The 26401-nt window shown below is 39.0% G+C and overlaps 2 protein-coding genes across 2 annotated transcripts in view; both read right to left on the bottom strand.

The window, feature by feature from the left end:
* LOC146690185 (axonemal central pair apparatus protein HYDIN-like) overlaps nt 1-26401 on the bottom strand; it is a 70782-nt gene that overhangs the window by 36416 nt on the left and 7965 nt on the right. Inside the window, exons 13-30 of the mRNA XM_085435064.1 lie at nt 26195-26262; nt 25838-26079; nt 25347-25447; nt 24551-24686; nt 23256-23420; nt 21317-21469; nt 20466-20704; nt 20053-20350; nt 19801-19944; nt 19191-19334; nt 18579-18671; nt 18100-18314; nt 17210-17384; nt 16390-16599; nt 15239-15421; nt 14892-15066; nt 14354-14484; nt 176-303 (exon numbers count right to left, since the gene is read on the bottom strand). Coding sequence (XP_085291190.1) covers nt 176-303; nt 14354-14484; nt 14892-15066; nt 15239-15421; nt 16390-16599; nt 17210-17384; nt 18100-18314; nt 18579-18671; nt 19191-19334; nt 19801-19944; nt 20053-20350; nt 20466-20704; nt 21317-21469; nt 23256-23420; nt 24551-24686; nt 25347-25447; nt 25838-26079; nt 26195-26262 — 3000 coding nt within the window. The remainder of the gene's footprint in view (nt 1-175; nt 304-14353; nt 14485-14891; nt 15067-15238; nt 15422-16389; nt 16600-17209; nt 17385-18099; nt 18315-18578; nt 18672-19190; nt 19335-19800; nt 19945-20052; nt 20351-20465; nt 20705-21316; nt 21470-23255; nt 23421-24550; nt 24687-25346; nt 25448-25837; nt 26080-26194; nt 26263-26401) is intronic.
* Nucleotides 5135-14216, bottom strand: LOC146690186 (axonemal central pair apparatus protein HYDIN-like). Its single transcript, XM_085434653.1, has 14 exons — nt 14205-14216; nt 13607-13706; nt 13215-13333; nt 12647-12870; nt 12412-12479; nt 12055-12296; nt 11564-11664; nt 10768-10903; nt 9473-9637; nt 7534-7686; nt 6683-6921; nt 6270-6567; nt 6018-6161; nt 5135-5551 (listed from the first exon to the last, which is right to left on the bottom strand). The coding sequence occupies exons 1-14, from the start codon at nt 14214-14216 to the stop codon at nt 5387-5389; spliced, it is 2166 nt and encodes a 721-aa protein (XP_085290779.1). The 3' UTR covers nt 5135-5386.

The following is a 26401-nucleotide window of genomic DNA, read 5'->3' as shown; positions in this document are numbered from 1 at the left end:
ATCTTATACATTATATTATAGATTTGTGGACTTTCAATGAGATATAATGACATCGTATCAAGAGTGCACAAAGTAAAAAAAGCTAAACAGTCACAAATTCCCCAGCACAGTTTGACAAAGTTCTCACTTCAAAACAGAGTCACCAAAATGCATGTGTGTAGTTGTGTTTACATACTTTATTAGCTTGTTCCACTTTCTGAAGGACTCTTGTGGTTCTTCAGTCTCCAGCAAGTTATTAGCCACAGCAAGAGCATTTTTTTTGACCAACAATCGTTCGATTTCCATGTGAAGCAGATCTTCATACTAGAGGTCAAAGAGAGAACAGAGAATAGCAGGGGAGGCAAGAAGTGGTAATAACACTCAAACCTCAACAGAGGAAACACACAAACCTTACCAATCTACAACTGTAAATACCTCTGCAATAAGGGATTTTATTTGTGCTTAATTTTCCCTACAAATCCTCATAAATTCCCTACATGTCCACAATATCAAGTCAGCATACATATTAATAGGTATTTTTTGAACAAAAGTATAGAAAATGTGAGGTGTCACTAATATGAAGTTACTGACTGTGAGTGTGCGCGTCGCCTCTGTTGCTGCTCCTCCCCGAACAGTAAATTCATATATAAGCTTCTCTTTGACTCCATCTTTCTCCACAGCTGTTCTGGCCTGCTGTAACACGTCACTATAACACTCCTCCGCTGTAAGAGAAATCACAGTGCAGAAATAAGAAGATGAATTTGTGTCTCAAGAACTGTCATCACAATAGAGGTCTATTATGGACCGTTTGAGCTTGATGCTTTTCAACAAAACTGGTTTAAAGAGAAAAAGAGGGAAATATGAGTTCACAAGGATAATTGACAACATCCTTATATAGTTCTATAAGATGGTAACACACTGATGTAATCATATGTATTTATAAGTCCTACTTTCAGCCCTTTTGTCTGATGCAGAATCATTTATTTATTTTGAGCAAAAGCACTATTTTAAAGTAAATTTAAATGAGCGAAATATTCATCTTTTAGCTCATTGATTTTGGATTGAACACATCTCTGTGCGTGTGTGTGCGTGTGTGTGTGTGTGCGTGTGTGTGTGTGTGTGTGCATACACATGATTCGTGGTAAATTCAGCCTGATCCTGGGGAACACTCCCACACCAGTCAGAGTGATCTCCTCCAGTGGTAGGAAAGCCACCTGCATCTGAAGCTTCTTCTTAAACACTTCAGGAGTGCCCGGAAGGTAGAGTACACGGAGAACCTGTACCATGCCTGCATCAAGGTAACCCTGTCTCAAACACACGCACACACACACACACACACACACACACACACACACACACACGCACACACACACACACACACACACACACCACACATACACACATAGGAAAGCCATCCTTTTCGTGATAAAATAGCTTTGAACATCCACAATTGAAATGGCAAACTCATAAGCTCACCTGAGCAGGAATGACTGTAGGCCAACCAGGTCTGACCTCATGTTCAAAGACCTTCATCTGCCGTGCTTCCTTCTCACCAACCCCTTCATCCTCCTCCTCTCTATGAGGGTGTATACTGTATTTGAAGCCCACCTTGCCCGTATTTGTCAGGGTTACATCAACTTCACCTACACAATGAAAAAGCTAGAAGCAAAGGACAAAGACTAAGAGGAGAGAGGAAACACTGTTTTGCCTTTTAAAGTTAACTGTACCTTTACTTTTATTAATGATCATGTCAAGCCGCTTACTGCAAACAGACAAAGTACTCCACCTAGTGACCGAGTATACTGAATTTGGTAGAGAAAACAATTTGTTTTTCAAAAAAAAAAGCATTGACCGTAATGGACATTTTATTTTAATCTCAAGGTTTATGAAAATATGAGAAAGGATAGTTTTACACATAAGGGCCCAAGCAGGGCAAGCAAAAACATGTTACTCTGAATCAAATCCAATCTACTAACAGATGCCATGATGTACAAAAATTAAAAGTGTTATTCATTTCACTTGACAGTGGTCATAATGTTAGGCCTGATTGGTGTATAGAAATATGGTAAATGTAAGTGTTTCTATACAGTGTTTAACTTTCTAAGTGTTCAAAACTAAGCTGAGAGATGCACATGGTGTCATTTCGAATGTTTCAGCGAATATCATTTGACCCTTCCTCCCTTTCTTAGGCATTCACACAGGTCAACCCAACTCACTTCTTGAAGGGTCTAACAGCAATTTGCAAAGCAATATGCTTTGGATCTGAGCAGTTTTGAATTGTATTCTCATTATTACCTTTAATAATTTGTACTCTTTGCACCTCAGTTTAAATGAAAACTATTGTGAATTATAAGGCTCTGAGTCAAATGGGAGCACTTTTATCGTTATCTTCATGTTAAAACTGCTCCATCCCCACACAGTTCTTTCTATATTAATATAAAGGTACTAAAATTAAATCTGAGATTTGGTAACTTAATGTAGATTTCATTATTTTATTTTAAATTGAATGTGTTTAAGCTGAGAGTCCAAATACTTACACTTTGAACTTTAACCACTGGAGAGATGGAGCTGGCTGGAATAAAGATACCCGTAAGAAACGTAAGAATTAAGGTGCCTTTTATACGCACCTGCTGGCCAAAGTCCAAATGGGTGGTGTCAAGGGTGTAGTTGATTTCTGATGCGTGTCCTCTGAGAATGATTTCATATGTAGGCCCGTCCTCTACATGGCACTGCGCGACCACCTGTCTGCTGATATTTTCGTGGCCGTAGAAAGAGAACGTGACTGCCTGCTGATCCCCAGGTTGCAGATGACCATGTGTCGGCAAAATATCAAATACCTACACACACAACGAGAAAACCAGATGTTATTTAGGTTTTACTCTCAGCAATGTTCTGAATCTCAGTTTTGAAAGATGGTGGACAATACATTTAAAATATTTACAATGTATAGACAAGAATCTAATGAAATTTGATTATAAAAAAATTACTCTATGATTGAATCAGTGAAGAACATAATCGTAGCTGCAACTAGAGTCCAAATGATTTATTCTTTTTTTCAGCTGCTTGCTTTAAGCGTCATCACAGCGGACCATCTCACCAACCCTCTGCATGCCTTCTTTCACTACATCCATGAATCTACTATGAAAATTCATGGATGAAGAAATGAAGAAAACAGAAGAAATGCCCTTCAACCATTATTCATGTTGCATGGATTGTCCACCAGAGGGCACTGTTGGTAATCTGTTTGGAACGCCACAACACAACACAACTGGCTTGTGACAATAAAACAATTTTATCTTTTTAAAGGGCATTGTTGTATTATTTTAGCAAAGACTCATAAGTAACTGGACATAAATGTTATGTCTAGTTTCTTTTGATAACAAATTGCTTATGTTTCGTGCGCCTGAAAGAAAAGAAGAAATTACCTACATGGAAATATTTGCTTACCTCCTCCACACGAACAGAAGCTTGTGTGCTGTTCTGTTGATCTGCAGCTAGCAGGGGGGTTTGAGGAGCTGAAAAGGCAGGTGAAAGAGTTGCAGAGGAGAGCCTCCATTCTTCCTGTTGACTTTCTGAAAGTTTCTGCTTCTTTTTCTTTTTTCCTTTCAGCATCTCTGTTTTTCTATAAGAGCAAAATAGACCAATAAAGCATCCCTAAACTTAAAAATATATTTTTCATAATCAATGCATTGAAATCTTACAATAAATGGAACATATGAAAAATTCTCTGCAAAGAAGGAAAAATGTGATACTATCTTTTAGCATCTTAGTGGAAAAAAACCCAAACAAATTCAAGATCTTCTTGAAGTGGACCTGTTATTTCATTTTTTAAAATCAGAATCAGTTGATCGTGCAGTTATATTTCCTCTCTCTCTTTAAGAGAACTTTACTCAGATCTGAAGTTAAAATATTTAGGATATTTCCTCACTTTGGCATCTTACAGATCCAAGATTTATTTTTTTTAAAAAAAAGTACAGATATTAGAAATTAGTTAACTCACTGAAATGTTTTGGTCATGTTTATACAAACACACATAATTCTGTTGTGGATTTGCTTTAGCTGTCAGATACTTGATCTCAAACTTGACACTAGACTACTTAGTCAAAATAAATATCCAAATAGGTTCTGTATTAACACAGTAATAGCACTATAATCTCTTTCTTAAGTGATGTGGCTGGCTGTTTCTGACCCACATAACATCTAAAACAGAACAAATCTGGGTTTAAAAGACTTACCACACAATCACTTTACAATTATACAACATGATACTTCAGTGTCTGGTTTATAAATGTGATACATGTTCTAATACTGTTTGGCCAGATTCTGTGTGACTATACCTGCTGTTAATGTGGTCATCCAGAAAGGTCCAGTAATAGGACACAGGAAGCAGGGAACAGTTTGTGACGGTCATGACTTTGTGAGTCTCGGTGCAGTTTAACACACAGTCAAAATCTACAGTGGTGGAGGGAAAGTCGAGGTTGGGGTAGTGGACCTCTGCATGCAGGTCCACTACATCCTGCTGTGGGTGTCCCAAGTAATTTACCTCAAGATACTGAAAACCATTTCAAGAAAGAGGGAAAGAATTATGTTAGTAAGTGAACATTTATTCAAAGCCAAGGATTATCTGATAGCTTAATTAAGACATTAGTTTTAGATCATTAAATGAGTAAAAAAATAAATAAACAAAAGTAAATGTTACTTCTATCCGGCCTATTTAATTTCAATGTAAATCCAGGTGAATAAGCCACTGCTCAAAAATGCACAACTGAAAGAAGATAACAGCATGATATATCAAAAGAGGCTGTATCGTAGTTACCTCATCCACATTGTGTGACACTCGATCCTTATAGAAAGCTGGATTAAAGCATACCCACAACTCAGCCTCACACTTGTCGCCTAAAACCACAGACTGGAAAAAATACACAAGACTATTATTGGAGTTATAGCACTTCAGTATATTGGGCAAATCAGTGTAAGAGCACTTCTTTCACAGAGCATGGTCTTGCACCTGGAAGAAAGAAATCATTTAATAAAATATTTATTATAATTCTGCCACGGGACCCAAGTTTATCAGAATTATCCTTCTAATCAGGATCATTCAATCACCACTACAGAAAAGTGCAATTCCTCAAATTCAAATTCGAATTGCATATTATGGATGCCCTAATTTGAACTACTATATCTGTATAGTGCACATACAGTGAAGTCCCACTACCACATACAGATATCCATGACACACAATAACAAAAACAAAATAACAACATTAATCTGGAGAAAAGCTCATCTACAAGACAGTAAGAACACAACATGTTTCCACAAAAATGTTCACAAACATTGGTGCATGGCTCTATCACAGAACAGTGAGAATCCAGGAAATCTGCTTTCCTGGAACTTAAAACGAAAACAACTAGCAAACAACAATGTGCACCTTAGTGGTGGCTGTACTGTGCTCCCCTGGGGCCTCACACAGAGAGAAAGGTTCTATGAGCGACAGCTTCATGGATACAGGCAGAGAGGACACGTTCTTCAAGATCAGCTTCTCATACAGGGGCCGCACACTCTCCCCTTTGACCTGTAACACATATACAAATCCTTAATTAAATGAACCACAATAAAGGACAGGAATGAAGCTGCTGCAGTTTAATCGACAACTAGCTGTTAACTGTGAGCTAATGATGTCTTTAACAAGGTTAAACTATTGTAATTTTCAAAAATTCTGAATGTTAAAATAATCTAAATGCTTTCACTAAACTATACAGAGTTTGGAATATGCTAGACATCCTGTCACAATATCCCTAAACTAAACAACATCTATGTGGCATTTGGTTGTGAATCTCGAAATGCATTAAGGACACCTGTAAGACTGACATAGCTATCTATCAAAGTTGTAGCTTATGGATATTTAACTTTAGCCTTTAACTAGGCTTTAGATAATATTTAAAAATACATGCAACTTACAGAGCATTACAATAGAGAGCATTCAGTATATGCCTTTATTCTAGACAAGGCACTGTTTCTAATTTTTGCTCAAGACTAACCTTCTTTATGTAGAAGTTCAGCTGCTTTGAGGAAATGCTGAGCAGCGGAGCCACAAAGCGACAAGCAATGTCTACAGACATGATTTTCTCCTGATACCCTTGCTGGCCAACTATAGCGTAGCACACCAGACGTTCACGTACAACCTGCGTTGTCGAAAAGAAGCATTATTTACATGTTCTATGCTGCTTACTATGCTACATCATGTCATTTAGTGCATGCGCAAACCTTTAACTTGCAACAAACCATTTCACCTTTGGGGAGTCTGCAGAGACTGTCAGCACCATGTCAGCAGAGCCACCTGGAAAAAGTTCCAGACGAGACGGTCTGAGGCTAACCATCGACTTCTCCCTGCTGGAAGGGAGTGAAGATCCACGTCTTGCATCATCTCTCTGTTTAGGAGTGAAGATAGGGGGTAGGAAGCTTTGGTCGGGCAAGGTGCCACCTTTGCAGAGTTTTGCAGTGGGCTGTGAGGTATCGACCTTCCAGTACATCCGGTGTACTCGCTTGCCATGGTTGCAGAGCTTGAAGTGGTACTGGTATGCTTCATGACTTACAAAGTAGAATAAAGACGAAGGATAGTGTCAGTGTCGTATTATCCACATCTACATCGTGAATTAATAACTAGGAAACGCTCCATTTTAGTCTATGAAAATGGGATTTCTACCTGAAGTGGGTGCCCAGGTCAAGGCTGGGACCAAAAGGCCTGTCACTGACAATTGTAGTGCCAGTGCCAGTGGCAGACAGGAGGACAGTGAGTGGCTGACTGTCCTGTATGGAAACCTCTAACTTGCCCTCAAATGGAACTGTATCCTTCAGATGCACCACGACCTTGAGCTCCACCTGGCTCCATGGTGGCACCTCCCCCTCACTGGGCTCAATACGCCAAAAGGGCTTTCTGATGGTCTAAGGAAGCAGAAACAAAAATCTGAGTCTATTCATAGTGTGAACATCATGAGCTGAGGAAAAAACACAAAGCAGCGTAGAAGCTCCAATAGGTCGTTCCAGCACTAAATGTGATGCATGAAAATATCAAGTGGGAGCATTTTCTATAACTGTGCTGCAAAGGTTTGCTATGAATGAACTCTGAGAGATAAGAGATTAAGAGAGAGCAAGAGATGAAAGTTGAAGTCTAGTCAACAGTAAAGGTTAACAGCATTTTTTGTGCATAAATGTTACACCAAACAGTGAGACTACATAATTTTATCATTAAAGTCTATCTAAATTGGTAAAATGTCACAATTTGGTTTAAAATGACTAGTGCAAAGGAAGCCCCTTATTCTCATTCTCAAATTTAAGCAGCAACTAATTATTTCAAGAGTTACCATAGCAGTAAAATCATTAGCTCATAAATTACATATCCAATTAGACTGATAATTGATCAATCACAGCAATTAAGAAAGTCGGACTGCTAATACGTGAACAGATCTATGGTTGGACAGATATGAAGTAAATAGTATGCGCCTGCCTGTCTAAGTCACAAATGGTATTTTTATTTTCTTGGGTGAGTGTTTGTACCATTGGAGTGGTAAAGTGAGCTGGAATAGGCGAGTGGTTTGACAGGAGCAGGGTTTTGCCAATGTCCGTCAGAACTGGGATTTTGCCAAAGTGTAGCTGTGTGGTTTGAATGTGAACTAGTGGCCCGTGCCCAATACATGATAAGGCCACTTCCTGAAACAGAACAGAAGTAGGATTAGAGAATAAGCACCATGCCGGTATTCAGACCCAGAGGTGGGACCAAGTCATTGTTTTGCAAGTCTCAAGTAAGTCTCAAGTCTTTATCCTCAAGTCTCAAGTCAAGTCTCAAGTAATGTCAGGCAAGTCAGAGTCGAGTCTCAAGTCACTGGTGTAAAAGTCCGAGTCAAGTCACAAGTCTGAAATTTTGAATTTCAAGTCCTTTCGAGTCTTTAAAAAAAACAAATGAAAAAATAATGTTGCAGTTATGCTAAATGTAAATATTAGACCATGTAATTTTTAAATCTGTGTTTTTCTCAACACATGACAAAATAGTGAACTTAGAAAATATACACAAATTGTGAAATTGCACCTCTTTAGAATGCAGCTCAATTAAACCTAGCTCCAAGAATAATTTTCACCGACAGTTCTGAGATAAGCTGCATGTTATTCTTGGATGCGGTTGTAGGACCAGCTTTAAAATCGCATGACAAAAATATCATACACATTAAAAAAAAACTGCATCACCAACGTAGCCTGGACAACATTTGCTAGTTAGATGAAGTCAGCTATCTCATCGTAGCATATTTATATGCATATTTATAAGCATACGGTTCTTGGAGTGAGTGCATACACTCATGAAGTTTAGTAACTTCCGGTCACTGCAACAAGTCCAGGTACAGTTTACCGCCGGATGGGTGCAGGACCTTGAAACGCACCGTGTAGAACGAAAGACCATCGTACGTATCATAAGTTTACCAGTCTCACAAATCGTCTTCATAAATACACATTCCTTAACCGTTTATTAATAGGACCTTTGAGCTCAACGGTAATTAATTAGCAGTGGAAATAATTTCTGGTAGCATCACAGAAATGTAGCAGTGACAATAATATTGTATGCTGTAATCGTACTGGGCAATTAGTGATACAAAAAAACCTGTTTTATCCTGTGAATAAAAGTATATGTTTTTGTTAATGTACCATAATAACAGAAGCGAAACACAATATTGTGTCAGGACAATTCACTATTTATGCACAATAAACAAAGGAGCATAGCGCGACAATTTCTGTTCAGCGCCAGACTTGCTTGTAACCTATATCACCAATTATGTTATGAAAATGACGCATTAACTACAACAGCAGACTGACCTTTGTGTAAATGCTTGGAGCAGACTAACCTGTGAGCTGGAGGGTTCTGGGACGTTATATTTGATCTTTGAATGGCTGCAATCCAGGCCATCCGTCGCCTGTTTGTCACTTCGGAAACATGGCTTGAACAATTTCTCTTCAACGACGTAATCCGATAACAACCGATCTCTTTACCCGTCGGCTTCCCGTGGCTGTCATGCGACCGGCTATTGCAGTTAATAATACAACAGCTTCTTGACATTTTTGTGTTTCTTTTTATCGCTGTGTGACTGATTTTAATTGAAAGCCTGCGTGCGCTAGTACTTTTTGCCACGAGTTCCCAGAATCCTTTGCGGTTCTACCCGTGAATGACGTCACATTTTCAATCTCTATATAATATGCGTGTTAAATTTTATATTTGGGGTGAAATATCAAGTCTTTTCAAGTAAACCGGTTCAAGTCCAATTCAAGTCCCAAGTCATTGGTGTAAAAGTCCAAGTCAAGTCACAAGTCTTAGAACATTTTTTCAAGTCAAGTCTAAAGTCATAAAATTAATGACTCGAGTCTGACTCGAGTCCAAGTCATGTGACTCGAGTCCACACCTCTGTTCAGACCTACACACAACTTGCACTCCCACACATGCACTTCCACTGACCAGGGGTGGCTGGGAGCTCCCAAATACAGCAATACGTATCGTGTGATGCAGCATTCCAGGGGCCTTAGCTAGGAGACGCACAGGAAGCTCCTCGGAGCTGCCCGGATGAATCACTCCTCTGGGTGCAGAACTGCCTAAAAGCAGCGAAGAATTATCCTCATATTCCTGAAAACAGGGAAAGCAAAAAGAAAAACTAAATTATAAGTTTTAATGTCAGCATACAGATCTGGTACAAAATGTGTTTAGGTAAGTTGCTTCAGTGCATGTGTAATAACAGATTGCATTTATATAGCGCTTTTCTAGGCACCCAAAGCGCCCCCCTGAACCACGGTCGCCCACAAGTTGCCTCAGTGCATGTGTACACAAAGAATCTATCTCTGCTATATATATATATATATATATATGAAGCACAGTCACTGATTATATAAGGAAAGCTTTTGTTGCCCTTTGTCTCAAAAATCCAAATCAATTCAAAGCAAAATAACACAAATAAAACTTAAACGCTTTCTTAGCAGTTACATGACACAGTTTTGTGGAACCACCTGACATAACTTTCTAAACTTAATCCCAAATAAAAAAATTTTGAGTGAAATACAAGAAACACACGCAGAGTTCCAAAATAAGAAGAGTGAGCTGTTTATTAGGCTGAGAAAACGAAATCAAATCAGACACAATGTTGTTTGTGGGTGATTGTGGCTCAAGAGTTGGGAGGTCGCCTTGTAATCGGAAGGTTGCCGGTCAAGACACTTCACCTGTTGCCTACTGGTGGTGGTCAGAGGTCTTGGTGGCTACAATGTAGCTTGCCATCACCAGTGTGTAAATTGGTGGATGACTGTATGTAGTGTAAAGCGCTTTGGGGTCCTTAGGGACTAGTAAAGTGCTATACAAATACAGGCCTTTTACCATTTGATTATATTTAGACAAAGCCAGTTCTTTTGTTTGCTCATTTCCAATCTTTATGCTCATGGCTCCACAGTGTAACTGTTTACACATTTGCCTAACAAGTGAAAGATCCCAGTTTGTTCTAAGGAAGAGACACAAATCCCTTAGCAGTTGCATCAGGAACAGCGTCTGATATAGAAATCTGCCAAATCAAATTTGTGGAGCTACCTGTGGTGACCCCTTGTGGCAAGCGACGAACTAAAAGTGGGTATTTCTAATTTTTACGCTAAGCTAACTTTCTCCTGGCTCCAACTTCATATTGATTGAAAAGGAAAGGTACAGTGTAAAACACTTTAGTGGCTGCCAAAACATGTAAACTCTATAATTGTTGTTGCTCTGGTGATCCATCCAACCTGATCAAGCATGCCGTAGCAGGCAGGCAAATTGCTGGGGTTGGTCAACCGCACTTTCTGTTCGAAGGGTTGATTGAGGAAACACCTTTCAAAGTGTAGCACTGGAGTATCCACCAAAATCTGAGGCACAACACACCTATCAACAAAGGGGAAAAAAGCAAGTCAGACAATCAGGAGAAAAACAAGGAAAAGGTGAGGAGAATAAAAGATGTGTATTTGCACTTCATCATGCCTAAACTCTATCAATCCTCCAAGTTCAAGTTCAATGGATGCAAACAAACAAAAGTGCAACAGAGACTACCGGAAGAAAAAAAGCTACATTGCTTTAGGAAAAAAGATGACAGAAGAGATTACTTAACACTCACCCTACTAATTGGGATCCTTAAGGGATGCTTGACTTGAAGAGTTGGTAATGAACATAATATGTTCCATTTAATCTCTAATGACAAATACAGCTGAGTAAAAACTACTATACTTTGAATGGTTTTAAAGAAAAAATATAGTAATGTATGTCGTTTCATGGATTTTCTGGGTCTCATCCACCAACCAAGACACCACAACAAAGACATTTTATTCTATTTTCCTATATCAGATGGATGGCCATTCATTCTCATTCATCATTTTTTATTACGTTTCCCTTTTCAAAGGGAAAAAGATTTTCAGTCTTAGGCTAATAGAGAATAAAGATCTGTGTAAATGGGCCCAGTATGACATGTTAGATTCATTTTGCTGTGACAGAAATGACTTCAATAACTGTTTATTTGAGTACGTCTGGACATTAAGCATGTTTATGTACCTAGCATTTATAGGCAGAGTCAGAATTTCCTCCCCAACACCTTCAACATCCACCACCAGTGACAGCTGGTATGTCCTGACTGTGTTGGAGCACAGTGTGACCTGTACAAACATCGCACAGACATACAACAAGACCACAAATACACCAATACACAGACAGGACAACAAGTGTCTAAGGTTAAAAAGAAAGGAAAGTTCATTAATGTCACCTTCAGCTTTAAAGACCCCAGTATCGACAGAGTAACCACCATGATGATGACTGCTGGCTAGAGATCTGATTATTTTCTAAACCAGCAAAATATGTCAATGAGATTTACTAATCCTTCAAGATTCCCCAGATATTTTTTATATTATCTAAATAATCTACATAATTTACATGTATATAAAAATAAAAACAGAATATTTGAGGTTTTTTCCTACTATTTCATAACATGAAAACACTGACTGCTGGAATATTTTGTCAGTGGCGGGGATGGTGTTAATAAACTGTACCTTAATGTCAACATCGGACACGCTACGCACTGAGCCTGCTGCCGGGCTGACCGTGAACTCCACAGGGCATGGATGAAGATCTCTAGCAGTATAACCTTGCCAATCTTTCAGTGACTCATCCGAAATCTGTTTGAATGAGCTAACACTAGGAGAGCCCAGCCCGTCCCCCAAGACACGCAGGATGAAGTTCACAGGTACAAAGGAAGGGTTGAAGAGCGTACAACCAACTGTTACTGGAAAACCTATGCAGGGAGATTAAAAGAAGCAAATATGAGAAAATGTGAATATATTAAGATGATGTCTGTCATTATTCTCTGGATATATGTTATAAAAACTAGAAGAGCAAAAGTGATGTACCAAAGGCTACATCCCCAAAATTAAGCTCTGAAACACTGAAGTGGATTGTGGGACAAATGACGGAACCCCTGCAAAGAAGAGACAAAGAAACCTTGAAACCTCGGGAAAAATAAGATTTGAAAATATGCAGTGAGAGTGTAATAGACCCACTACTACAGCTGGGTCAGCTTTTATTTGTGCTGTGTTACATGTAAATGTCCTGGCAGAGAACTGGCTTGCTGCTTGCTAACTTTACCCAACAGTGAAGGTCAGTGGTTGAGGTTGTCCTGCTACACTTAGCAGCAACTCCTCAAAGAATGAACCCAGAATGGGACTGCAGAACGATACTTCCACTATCTGGCAGGTGCCAGAGGGAACAACACCTTCCTCGGGATTGAAGGAGAAACAGTGGCCAAAAGTGGTGTCAGGACTTGACCACCTGAAAGGGGCATCAATTGGCCCTTTGTTTGACAACTGCACCTGAAGAATGAATTCTTGTATGAGAACAAATACCCAATATTGATCATCTAAATACAAAATGTGTTTCATGGAGTAGATGAATTGATATAAGGTGGTAGAGTCTTTCAGCATTACATTTGTGCATTAAAACTGTCAAAAGAAAAACTTTTGATTTTGTTTTTATTTTATTTTACAGCTTTTTTAACAATATATGCTGTTTTGTTATCTTGTGGATAAGAACTATAACCTTGCAGTGCATCCACCAAGGCTGAATTCAACTCACACAAAGTTGTAGCTCAAGCATTCTACATTAGAGCCATACTGGCAATAACATAACGTGTTCACACTGGCTTGGTTATTCTTACCTCTTGGCGAAATCTTTCACCTATGAATAAATCTTTTAAGTTCATCCCATCATAGTTAAGCACAAGTTGAGGGCCCGTGCCTTTGCCCTTGACTGTGAGGGGTAACGGTGATTCACATCCTAAGATGACAAACAGCCATGATAAAAGAGTTACAATAGAACTAAAGACAGAGAAAGGAAAATTGTAGGGCCACAGGAAAGAAAACATCACACAGATTTTATGCATGTGACGGTGAAGTTTAAAAGTTGCCTCTGTGTTTCTGTGATTTTGCTCTATTTTTTAACAATGTAAACATGACTAAAATGGACAAAAAGTACTGATTAAACTGATAACATTATGAATTATTATCTTTTGCTGCTGTATGTGTGTGTGTTTGAGAAACCGGAGTAAACCTGTGACATCGCAGTATATGGTTTGTTGATAAAGTCTGGCCTCCTCAGGCTTGAAGATGATGGTGAACTTCGCTGTGGTGCTGGGCCATATTTCCCCCTCCTGAAACACGTAAAGACAACAATAATTATTTTAGTGAATCAAAATGCAAACATTACAAAAACGTAAGAAGAAGAAAACGACTGATTTTTTGGTCAGGCTTTACTCTACACATACACACACACAACAACACGCAGGTGACCTCCCTAACTCTGTGCTGTCTATCTCTTTGTCCAGGGAATGGGGCTGAGTTGGGGACAGAAGACAGAGCAGCTCATACTTTCTAAAGGTCTCTGGACAGAAAGGCCCTAATCTGTGGTTCTAATGTCACAGAAGAATCAGACAGACGTTATATGCAAACAGTCTTGATCACAAAGTCTGTGTGACAGTTTTAACATCAGATCTGATCAACCTTTTCAGAATTCTGTTCTCACAGCAATAATACAGCTCTGAGGGTAGAGCATGCTGCAAGAAATGATTCACGGAAACATCAACAAATTTCAAGTGCTGTTGCTCCTGTTTCTTCTCCCCACTTAAAACTATTACATTATGCAGACATACTATAGGAGGCATTGTTGCCTCTAGAGTTGATGGAAAAGAAACAATGGGCAATGTAATGACATTTAAGTATAGTCAGCATACATATTAATAGGTATTTTTTGAACAAAAGTATAGAAAATGTGAGGTGTCACTAATATGAAGTTACTGACTGTGAGTGTGCGCGTCGCCTCTGTTGCTGCTCCTCCCCGAACAGTAAATTCATATATAAGCTTCTCTTTGACTCCATCTTTCTCCACAGCTGTTCTGGCCTGCTGTAACACGTCACTATAACACTCCTCCGCTGTAAGAGAAATCACAGTGCAGAAATAAGAAGATGAATTTGTGTCTCAAGAACTGTCATCACAATAGAGGTCTATTATGGACCGTTTGAGCTTGATGCTTTTCAACAAAACTGGTTTAAAGAGAAAAAGAGGGAAATATGAGTTCACAAGGATAATTGACAACATCCTTATATAGTTCTATAAGATGGTAACACACTGATGTAATCATATGTATTTATAAGTCCTACTTTCAGCCCTTTTGTCTGATGCAGAATCATTTATTTATTTTGAGCAAAAGCACTATTTTAAAGTAAATTTAAATGAGCGAAATATTCATCTTTTAGCTCATTGATTTTGGATTGAACACATCTCTGTGCGTGTGTGTGCGTGTGTGTGTGTGTGCGTGTGTGTGTGTGTGTGTGCATACACATGATTCGTGGTAAATTCAGCCTGATCCTGGGGAACACTCCCACACCAGTCAGAGTGATCTCCTCCAGTGGTAGGAAAGCCACCTGCATCTGAAGCTTCTTCTTAAACACTTCAGGAGTGCCCGGAAGGTAGAGTACACGGAGAACCTGTACCATGCCTGCATCAAGGTAACCCTGTCTCAAACACACGCACACACACACACACACACACACACACACACACACACACACGCACACACACACACACACACACACACACCACACATACACACATAGGAAAGCCATCCTTTTCGTGATAAAATAGCTTTGAACATCCACAATTGAAATGGCAAACTCATAAGCTCACCTGAGCAGGAATGACTGTAGGCCAACCAGGTCTGACCTCATGTTCAAAGACCTTCATCTGCCGTGCTTCCTTCTCACCAACCCCTTCATCCTCCTCCTCTCTATGAGGGTGTATACTGTATTTGAAGCCCACCTTGCCCGTATTTGTCAGGGTTACATCAACTTCACCTACACAATGAAAAAGCTAGAAGCAAAGGACAAAGACTAAGAGGAGAGAGGAAACACTGTTTTGCCTTTTAAAGTTAACTGTACCTTTACTTTTATTAATGATCATGTCAAGCCGCTTACTGCAAACAGACAAAGTACTCCACCTAGTGACCGAGTATACTGAATTTGGTAGAGAAAACAATTTGTTTTTCAAAAAAAAAAGCATTGACCGTAATGGACATTTTATTTTAATCTCAAGGTTTATGAAAATATGAGAAAGGATAGTTTTACACATAAGGGCCCAAGCAGGGCAAGCAAAAACATGTTACTCTGAATCAAATCCAATCTACTAACAGATGCCATGATGTACAAAAATTAAAAGTGTTATTCATTTCACTTGACAGTGGTCATAATGTTAGGCCTGATTGGTGTATAGAAATATGGTAAATGTAAGTGTTTCTATACAGTGTTTAACTTTCTAAGTGTTCAAAACTAAGCTGAGAGATGCACATGGTGTCATTTCGAATGTTTCAGCGAATATCATTTGACCCTTCCTCCCTTTCTTAGGCATTCACACAGGTCAACCCAACTCACTTCTTGAAGGGTCTAACAGCAATTTGCAAAGCAATATGCTTTGGATCTGAGCAGTTTTGAATTGTATTCTCATTATTACCTTTAATAATTTGTACTCTTTGCACCTCAGTTTAAATGAAAACTATTGTGAATTATAAGGCTCTGAGTCAAATGGGAGCACTTTTATCGTTATCTTCATGTTAAAACTGCTCCATCCCCACACAGTTCTTTCTATATTAATATAAAGGTACTAAAATTAAATCTGAGATTTGGTAACTTAATGTAGATTTCATTATTTTATTTTAAATTGAATGTGTTTAAGCTGAGAGTCCAAATACTTACACTTTGAACTTTAACCACTGGAGAGATGGAGCTGGCTGGAATAAAGATACCCGTAAGAAACGTAAGAATTAAGGTGCCTTTTATACGCACCTGCTGGCCAAAGTCCAAATGGGTGGTGTCAAGGGTGTAGTTGATTTCTGATGCGTGTCCTCTGAGAATGATTTCATATGTAGGCCCGTCCTCTACATGGCACTGCGCGACCACCTGTCTGCTGATATTTTCGTGGCCGTAGAAAGAGAACGTGACTGCCTGCTGATCCCCAGGTTGCAGATGACCATGTGTCGGCAAAATATCAAATACCTACACACACAACGAGAAAACCAGATGTTATTTAGGTTTTACTCTCAGCAATGTTCTGAATCTCAGTTTTGAAAGATGGTGGACAATACATTTAAAATATTTACAATGTATAGACAAGAATCTAATGAAATTTGATTATAAAAAAATTACTCTATGATTGAATCAGTGAAGAACATAATCGTAGCTGCAACTAGAGTCCAAATGATTTATTCTTTTTTTCAGCTGCTTGCTTTAAGCGTCATCACAGCGGACCATCTCACCAACCCTCTGCATGCCTTCTTTCACTACATCCATGAATCTACTATGAAAATTCATGGATGAAGAAATGAAGAAAACAGAAGAAATGCCCTTCAACCATTATTCATGTTGCATGGATTGTCCACCAGAGGGCACTGTTGGTAATCTGTTTGGAACGCCACAACACAACACAACCGGCTTGTTACAATAAAACAATTTTATCTTTTTAAAGGGCATTGTTGTATTATTTTAGCAAAGACTCATAAGTAACTGGACATAAATGTTATGTCTAGTTTCTTTTGATAACAAATTGCTTATGTTTCGTGCGCCTGAAAGAAAAGAAGAAATTACCTACATGGAAATATTTGCTTACCTCCTCCACACGAACAGAAGCTTGTGTGCTGTTCTGTTGATCTGCAGCTAGCAGGGGGGTTTGAGGAGCTGAAAAGGCAGGTGAAAGAGTTGCAGAGGAGAGCCTCCATTCTTCCTGTTGACTTTCTGAAAGTTTCTGCTTCTTTTTCTTTTTTCCTTTCAGCATCTCTGTTTTTCTATAAGAGCAAAATAGACCAATAAAGCATCCCTAAACTTAAAAATATATTTTTCATAATCAATGCATTGAAATCTTACAATAAATGGAACATATGAAAAATTCTCTGCAAAGAAGGAAAAATGTGATACTATCTTTTAGCATCTTAGTGGAAAAAAACCCAAACAAATTCAAGATCTTCTTGAAGTGGACCTGTTATTTCATTTTTTAAAATCAGAATCAGTTGATCGTGCAGTTATATTTCCTCTCTCTCTTTAAGAGAACTTTACTCAGATCTGAAGTTAAAATATTTAGGATATTTCCTCACTTTGGCATCTTACAGATCCAAGATTTATTTTTTTTAAAAAAAAGTACAGATATTAGAAATTAGTTAACTCACTGAAATGTTTTGGTCATGTTTATACAAACACACATAATTCTGTTGTGGATTTGCTTTAGCTGTCAGATACTTGATCTCAAACTTGACACTAGACTACTTAGTCAAAATAAATATCCAAATAGGTTCTGTATTAACACAGTAATAGCACTATAATCTCTTTCTTAAGTGATGTGGCTGGCTGTTTCTGACCCACATAACATCTAAAACAGAACAAATCTGGGTTTAAAAGACTTACCACACAATCACTTTACAATTATACAACATGATACTTCAGTGTCTGGTTTATAAATGTGATACATGTTCTAATACTGTTTGGCCAGATTCTGTGTGACTATACCTGCTGTTAATGTGGTCATCCAGAAAGGTCCAGTAATAGGACACAGGAAGCAGGGAACAGTTTGTGACGGTCATGACTTTGTGAGTCTCGGTGCAGTTTAACACACAGTCAAAATCTACAGTGGTGGAGGGAAAGTCGAGGTTGGGGTAGTGGACCTCTGCATGCAGGTCCACTACATCCTGCTGTGGGTGTCCCAAGTAATTTACCTCAAGATACTGAAAACCATTTCAAGAAAGAGGGAAAGAATTATGTTAGTAAGTGAACATTTATTCAAAGCCAAGGATTATCTGATAGCTTAATTAAGACATTAGTTTTAGATCATTAAATGAGTAAAAAAATAAATAAACAAAAGTAAATGTTACTTCTATCCGGCCTATTTAATTTCAATGTAAATCCAGGTGAATAAGCCACTGCTCAAAAATGCACAACTGAAAGAAGATAACAGCATGATATATCAAAAGAGGCTGTATCGTAGTTACCTCATCCACATTGTGTGACACTCGATCCTTATAGAAAGCTGGATTAAAGCATACCCACAACTCAGCCTCACACTTGTCGCCTAAAACCACAGACTGGAAAAAATACACAAGACTATTATTGGAGTTATAGCACTTCAGTATATTGGGCAAATCAGTGTAAGAGCACTTCTTTCACAGAGCATGGTCTTGCACCTGGAAGAAAGAAATCATTTAATAAAATATTTATTATAATTCTGCCACGGGACCCAAGTTTATCAGAATTATCCTTCTAATCAGGATCATTCAATCACCACTACAGAAAAGTGCAATTCCTCAAATTCAAATTCGAATTGCATATTATGGATGCCCTAATTTGAACTACTATATCTGTATAGTGCACATACAGTGAAGTCCCACTACCACATACAGATATCCATGACACACAATAACAAAAACAAAATAACAACATTAATCTGGAGAAAAGCTCATCTACAAGACAGTAAGAACACAACATGTTTCCACAAAAATGTTCACAAACATTGGTGCATGGCTCTATCACAGAACAGTGAGAATCCAGGAAATCTGCTTTCCTGGAACTTAAAACGAAAACAACTAGCAAACAACAATGTGCACCTTAGTGGTGGCTGTACTGTGCTCCCCTGGGGCCTCACACAGAGAGAAAGGTTCTATGAGCGACAGCTTCATGGATACAGGCAGAGAGGACACGTTCTTCAAGATCAACTTCTCATACAGGGGCCGCACACTCTCCCCTTTGACCTGTAACACATATACAAATCCTTAATTAAATGAACCACAATAAAGGACAGGAATGAAGCTGCTGCAGTTTAATCGACAACTAGCTGTTAACTGTGAGCTAATGATGTCTTTAACAAGGTTAAACTATTGTAATTTTCAAAAATTCTGAATGTTAAAATAATCTAAATGCTTTCACTAAACTATACAGAGTTTGGAATATGCTAGACATCCTGTCACAATATCCCTAAACTAAACAACATCTATGTGGCATTTGGTTGTGAATCTCGAAATGCATTAAGGACACCTGTAAGACTGACATAGCTATCTATCAAAGTTGTAGCTTATGGATATTTAACTTTAGCCTTTAACTAGGCTTTAGATAATATTTAAAAATACATGCAACTTACAGAGCATTACAATAGAGAGCATTCAGTATATGCCTTTATTCTAGACAAGGCACTGTTTCTAATTTTTGCTCAAGACTAACCTTCTTTATGTAGAAGTTCAGCTGCTTTGAGGAAATGCTGAGCAGCGGAGCCACAAAGCGACAAGCAATGTCTACAGACATGATTTTCTCCTGATACCCTTGCTGGCCAACTATAGCGTAGCACACCAGACGTTCACGTACAACCTGCGTTGTCGAAAAGAAGCATTATTTACATGTTCTATGCTGCTTACTATGCTACATCATGTCATTTAGTGCATGCGCAAACCTTTAACTTGCAACAAACCATTTCACCTTTGGGGAGTCTGCAGAGACTGTCAGCACCATGTCAGCAGAGCCACCTGGAAAAAGTTCCAGACGAGACGGTCTGAGGCTAACCATCGACTTCTCCCTGCTGGAAGGGAGTGAAGATCCACGTCTTGCATCATCTCTCTGTTTAGGAGTGAAGATAGGGGGTAGGAAGCTTTGGTCGGGCAAGGTGCCACCTTTGCAGAGTTTTGCAGTGGGCTGTGAGGTATCGACCTTCCAGTACATCCGGTGTACTCGCTTGCCATGGTTGCAGAGCTTGAAGTGGTACTGGTATGCTTCATGACTTACAAAGTAGAATAAAGACGAAGGATAGTGTCAGTGTCGTATTATCCACATCTACATCGTGAATTAATAACTAGGAAACGCTCCATTTTAGTCTATGAAAATGGGATTTCTACCTGAAGTGGGTGCCCAGGTCAAGGCTGGGACCAAAAGGCCTGTCACTGACAATTGTAGTGCCAGTGCCAGTGGCAGACAGGAGGACAGTGAGTGGCTGACTGTCCTGTATGGAAACCTCTAACTTGCCCTCAAATGGAACTGTATCCTTCAGATGCACCACGACCTTGAGCTCCACCTGGCTCCATGGTGGCACCTCCCCCTCACTGGGCTCAATACGCCAAAAGGGCTTTCTGATGGTCTAAGGAAGCAGAAACAAAAATCTGAGTCTATTCATAGTGTGAACATCATGAGCTGAGGAAAAAACACAAAGCAGCGTAGAAGCTCCAATAGGTCGTTCCAGCACTAAATGTGATGCATGAAAATATCAAGTGGGAGCATTTTCTATAACTGTGCTGCAAAGGTTTGCTATGAATGAACTCTGAGAGATAAGAGATTAAGAGAGAGCAAGAGATGAAAGTTGAAGTCTAGTCAACAGTAAAGGTTAACAGCATTTTTTGTGCATAAATGTTACACCAAACAGTGAGACTACATAATTTTATCATTAAAGTCTATCTAAATTGGTAAAATGTCACAATTTGGTTTAAAATGACTAGTGCAAAGGAAGCCCCTTATTCTCATTCTCAAATTTAAGCAGCAACTAATTATTTCAAGAGTTACCATAGCAGTAAAATCATTAGCTCATAAATTACATATCCAATTAGACTGATAATTGATCAATCACAGCAATTAAGAAAGTCGGACTGCTAATACGTGAACAGATCTATGGTTGGACAGATATGAAGTAAATAGTATGCGCCTGCCTGTCTAAGTCACAAATGGTATTTTTATTTTCTTGGGTGAGTGTTTGTACCATTGGAGTGGTAAAGTGAGCTGGAATAGGCGAGTGGTTTGACAGGAGCAGGGTTTTGCCAATGTCCGTCAGAACTGGGATTTTGCCAAAGTGTAGCTGTGTGGTTTGAATGTGAACTAGTGGCCCGTGCCCAATACATGATAAGGCCACTTCCTGAAACAGAACAGAAGTAGGATTAGAGAATAAGCACCATGCCGGTATTCAGACCCAGAGGTGGGACCAAGTCATTGTTTTGCAAGTCTCAAGTAAGTCTCAAGTCTTTATCCTCAAGTCTCAAGTCAAGTCTCAAGTAATGTCAGGCAAGTCAGAGTCGAGTCTCAAGTCACTGGTGTAAAAGTCCGAGTCAAGTCACAAGTCTGAAATTTTGAATTTCAAGTCCTTTCGAGTCTTTAAAAAAAACAAATGAAAAAATAATGTTGCAGTTATGCTAAATGTAAATATTAGACCATGTAATTTTTAAATCTGTGTTTTTCTCAACACATGACAAAATAGTGAACTTAGAAAATATACACAAATTGTGAAATTGCACCTCTTTAGAATGCAGCTCAATTAAACCTAGCTCCAAGAATAATTTTCACCGACAGTTCTGAGATAAGCTGCATGTTATTCTTGGATGCGGTTGTAGGACCAGCTTTAAAATCGCATGACAAAAATATCATACACATTAAAAAAAAACTGCATCACCAACGTAGCCTGGACAACATTTGCTAGTTAGATGAAGTCAGCTATCTCATCGTAGCATATTTATATGCATATTTATAAGCATACGGTTCTTGGAGTGAGTGCATACACTCATGAAGTTTAGTAACTTCCGGTCACTGCAACAAGTCCAGGTACAGTTTACCGCCGGATGGGTGCAGGACCTTGAAACGCACCGTGTAGAACGAAAGACCATCGTACGTATCATAAGTTTACCAGTCTCACAAATCGTCTTCATAAATACACATTCCTTAACCGTTTATTAATAGGACCTTTGAGCTCAACGGTAATTAATTAGCAGTGGAAATAATTTCTGGTAGCATCACAGAAATGTAGCAGTGACAATAATATTGTATGCTGTAATCGTACTGGGCAATTAGTGATACAAAAAAACCTGTTTTATCCTGTGAATAAAAGTATATGTTTTTGTTAATGTACCATAATAACAGAAGCGAAACACAATATTGTGTCAGGACAATTCACTATTTATGCACAATAAACAAAGGAGCATAGCGCGACAATTTCTGTTCAGCGCCAGACTTGCTTGTAACCTATATCACCAATTATGTTATGAAAATGACGCATTAACTACAACAGCAGACTGACCTTTGTGTAAATGCTTGGAGCAGACTAACCTGTGAGCTGGAGGGTTCTGGGACGTTATATTTGATCTTTGAATGGCTGCAATCCAGGCCATCCGTCGCCTGTTTGTCACTTCGGAAACATGGCTTGAACAATTTCTCTTCAACGACGTAATCCGATAACAACCGATCTCTTTACCCGTCGGCTTCCCGTGGCTGTCATGCGACCGGCTATTGCAGTTAATAATACAACAGCTTCTTGACATTTTTGTGTTTCTTTTTATCGCTGTGTGACTGATTTTAATTGAAAGCCTGCGTGCGCTAGTACTTTTTGCCACGAGTTCCCAGAATCCTTTGCGGTTCTACCCGTGAATGACGTCACATTTTCAATCTCTATATAATATGCGTGTTAAATTTTATATTTGGGGTGAAATATCAAGTCTTTTCAAGTAAACCGGTTCAAGTCCAATTCAAGTCCCAAGTCATTGGTGTAAAAGTCCAAGTCAAGTCACAAGTCTTAGAACATTTTTTCAAGTCAAGTCTAAAGTCATAAAATTAATGACTCGAGTCTGACTCGAGTCCAAGTCATGTGACTCGAGTCCACACCTCTGTTCAGACCTACACACAACTTGCACTCCCACACATGCACTTCCACTGACCAGGGGTGGCTGGGAGCTCCCAAATACAGCAATACGTATCGTGTGATGCAGCATTCCAGGGGCCTTAGCTAGGAGACGCACAGGAAGCTCCTCGGAGCTGCCCGGATGAATCACTCCTCTGGGTGCAGAACTGCCTAAAAGCAGCGAAGAATTATCCTCATATTCCTGAAAACAGGGAAAGCAAAAAGAAAAACTAAATTATAAGTTTTAATGTCAGCATACAGATCTGGTACAAAATGTGTTTAGGTAAGTTGCTTCAGTGCATGTGTAATAACAGATTGCATTTATATAGCGCTTTTCTAGGCACCCAAAGCGCCCCCCTGAACCACGGTCGCCCACAAGTTGCCTCAGTGCATGTGTACACAAAGAATCTATCTCTGCTATATATATATATATATATATATGAAGCACAGTCACTGATTATATAAGGAAAGCTTTTGTTGCCCTTTGTCTCAAAAATCCAAATCAATTCAAAGCAAAATAACACAAATAAAACTTAAACGCTTTCTTAGCAGTTACATGACACAGTTTTGTGGAACCACCTGACATAACTTTCTAAACTTAATCCCAAATAAAAAAATTTTGAGTGAAATACAAGAAACACACGCAGAGTTCCAAAATAAGAAGAGTGAGCTGTTTATTAGGCTGAGAAAACGAAATCAAATCAGACACAATGTTGTTTGTGGGTGATTGTGGCTCAAGAGTTGGGAGGTCGCCTTGTAATCGGAAGGTTGCCGGTCAAGACACTTCACCTGTTGCCTACTGGTGGTGGTCAGAGGTCTTGGTGGCTACAATGTAGCTTGCCATCACCAGTGTGTAAATTGGTGGATGACTGTATGTAGTGTAAAGCGCTTTGGGGTCCTTAGGGACTAGTAAAGTGCTATACAAATACAGGCCTTTTACCATTTGATTATATTTAGACAAAGCCAGTTCTTTTGTTTGCTCATTTCCAATCTTTATGCTCATGGCTCCACAGTGTAACTGTTTACACATTTGCCTAACAAGTGAAAGATCCCAGTTTGTTCTAAGGAAGAGACACAAATCCCTTAGCAGTTGCATCAGGAACAGCGTCTGATATAGAAATCTGCCAAATCAAATTTGTGGAGCTACCTGTGGTGACCCCTTGTGGCAAGCGACGAACTAAAAGTGGGTATTTCTAATTTTTACGCTAAGCTAACTTTCTCCTGGCTCCAACTTCATATTGATTGAAAAGGAAAGGTACAGTGTAAAACACTTTAGTGGCTGCCAAAACATGTAAACTCTATAATTGTTGTTGCTCTGGTGATCCATCCAACCTGATCAAGCATGCCGTAGCAGGCAGGCAAATTGCTGGGGTTGGTCAACCGCACTTTCTGTTCGAAGGGTTGATTGAGGAAACACCTTTCAAAGTGTAGCACTGGAGTATCCACCAAAATCTGAGGCACAACACACCTATCAACAAAGGGGAAAAAAGCAAGTCAGACAATCAGGAGAAAAACAAGGAAAAGGTGAGGAGAATAAAAGATGTGTATTTGCACTTCATCATGCCTAAACTCTATCAATCCTCCAAGTTCAAGTTCAATGGATGCAAACAAACAAAAGTGCAACAGAGACTACCGGAAGAAAAAAAGCTACATTGCTTTAGGAAAAAAGATGACAGAAGAGATTACTTAACACTCACCCTACTAATTGGGATCCTTAAGGGATGCTTGACTTGAAGAGTTGGTAATGAACATAATATGTTCCATTTAATCTCTAATGACAAATACAGCTGAGTAAAAACTACTATACTTTGAATGGTTTTAAAGAAAAAATATAGTAATGTATGTCGTTTCATGGATTTTCTGGGTCTCATCCACCAACCAAGACACCACAACAAAGACATTTTATTCTATTTTCCTATATCAGATGGATGGCCATTCATTCTCATTCATCATTTTTTATTACGTTTCCCTTTTCAAAGGGAAAAAGATTTTCAGTCTTAGGCTAATAGAGAATAAAGATCTGTGTAAATGGGCCCAGTATGACATGTTAGATTCATTTTGCTGTGACAGAAATGACTTCAATAACTGTTTATTTGAGTACGTCTGGACATTAAGCATGTTTATGTACCTAGCATTTATAGGCAGAGTCAGAATTTCCTCCCCAACACCTTCAACATCCACCACCAGTGACAGCTGGTATGTCCTGACTGTGTTGGAGCACAGTGTGACCTGTACAAACATCGCACAGACATACAACAAGACCACAAATACACCAATACACAGACAGGACAACAAGTGTCTAAGGTTAAAAAGAAAGGAAAGTTCATTAATGTCACCTTCAGCTTTAAAGACCCCAGTATCGACAGAGTAACCACCATGATGATGACTGCTGGCTAGAGATCTGATTATTTTCTAAACCAGCAAAATATGTCAATGAGATTTACTAATCCTTCAAGATTCCCCAGATATTTTTTATATTATCTAAATAATCTACATAATTTACATGTATATAAAAATAAAAACAGAATATTTGAGGTTTTTTCCTACTATTTCATAACATGAAAACACTGACTGCTGGAATATTTTGTCAGTGGCGGGGATGGTGTTAATAAACTGTACCTTAATGTCAACATCGGACACGCTACGCACTGAGCCTGCTGCCGGGCTGACCGTGAACTCCACAGGGCATGGATGAAGATCTCTAGCAGTATAACCTTGCCAATCTTTCAGTGACTCATCCGAAATCTGTTTGAATGAGCTAACACTAGGAGAGCCCAGCCCGTCCCCCAAGACACGCAGGATGAAGTTCACAGGTACAAAGGAAGGGTTGAAGAGCGTACAACCAACTGTTACTGGAAAACCTATGCAGGGAGATTAAAAGAAGCAAATATGAGAAAATGTGAATATATTAAGATGATGTCTGTCATTATTCTCTGGATATATGTTATAAAAACTAGAAGAGCAAAAGTGATGTACCAAAGGCTACATCCCCAAAATTAAGCTCTGAAACACTGAAGTGGATTGTGGGACAAATGACGGAACCCCTGCAAAGAAGAGACAAAGAAACCTTGAAACCTCGGGAAAAATAAGATTTGAAAATATGCAGTGAGAGTGTAATAGACCCACTACTACAGCTGGGTCAGCTTTTATTTGTGCTGTGTTACATGTAAATGTCCTGGCAGA

The sequence above is a fragment of the Copadichromis virginalis genome, linkage group LG16 (assembly GCF_057382275.1).
Source record: "Copadichromis virginalis isolate Kocher_CV1m ecotype Utaka linkage group LG16, C_Virginalis_male_GT1.1, whole genome shotgun sequence".
Lineage (NCBI taxonomy): Eukaryota > Metazoa > Chordata > Actinopteri > Cichliformes > Cichlidae > Copadichromis > Copadichromis virginalis.
This window is presented reverse-complemented; position numbering and strand designations above follow the sequence as displayed.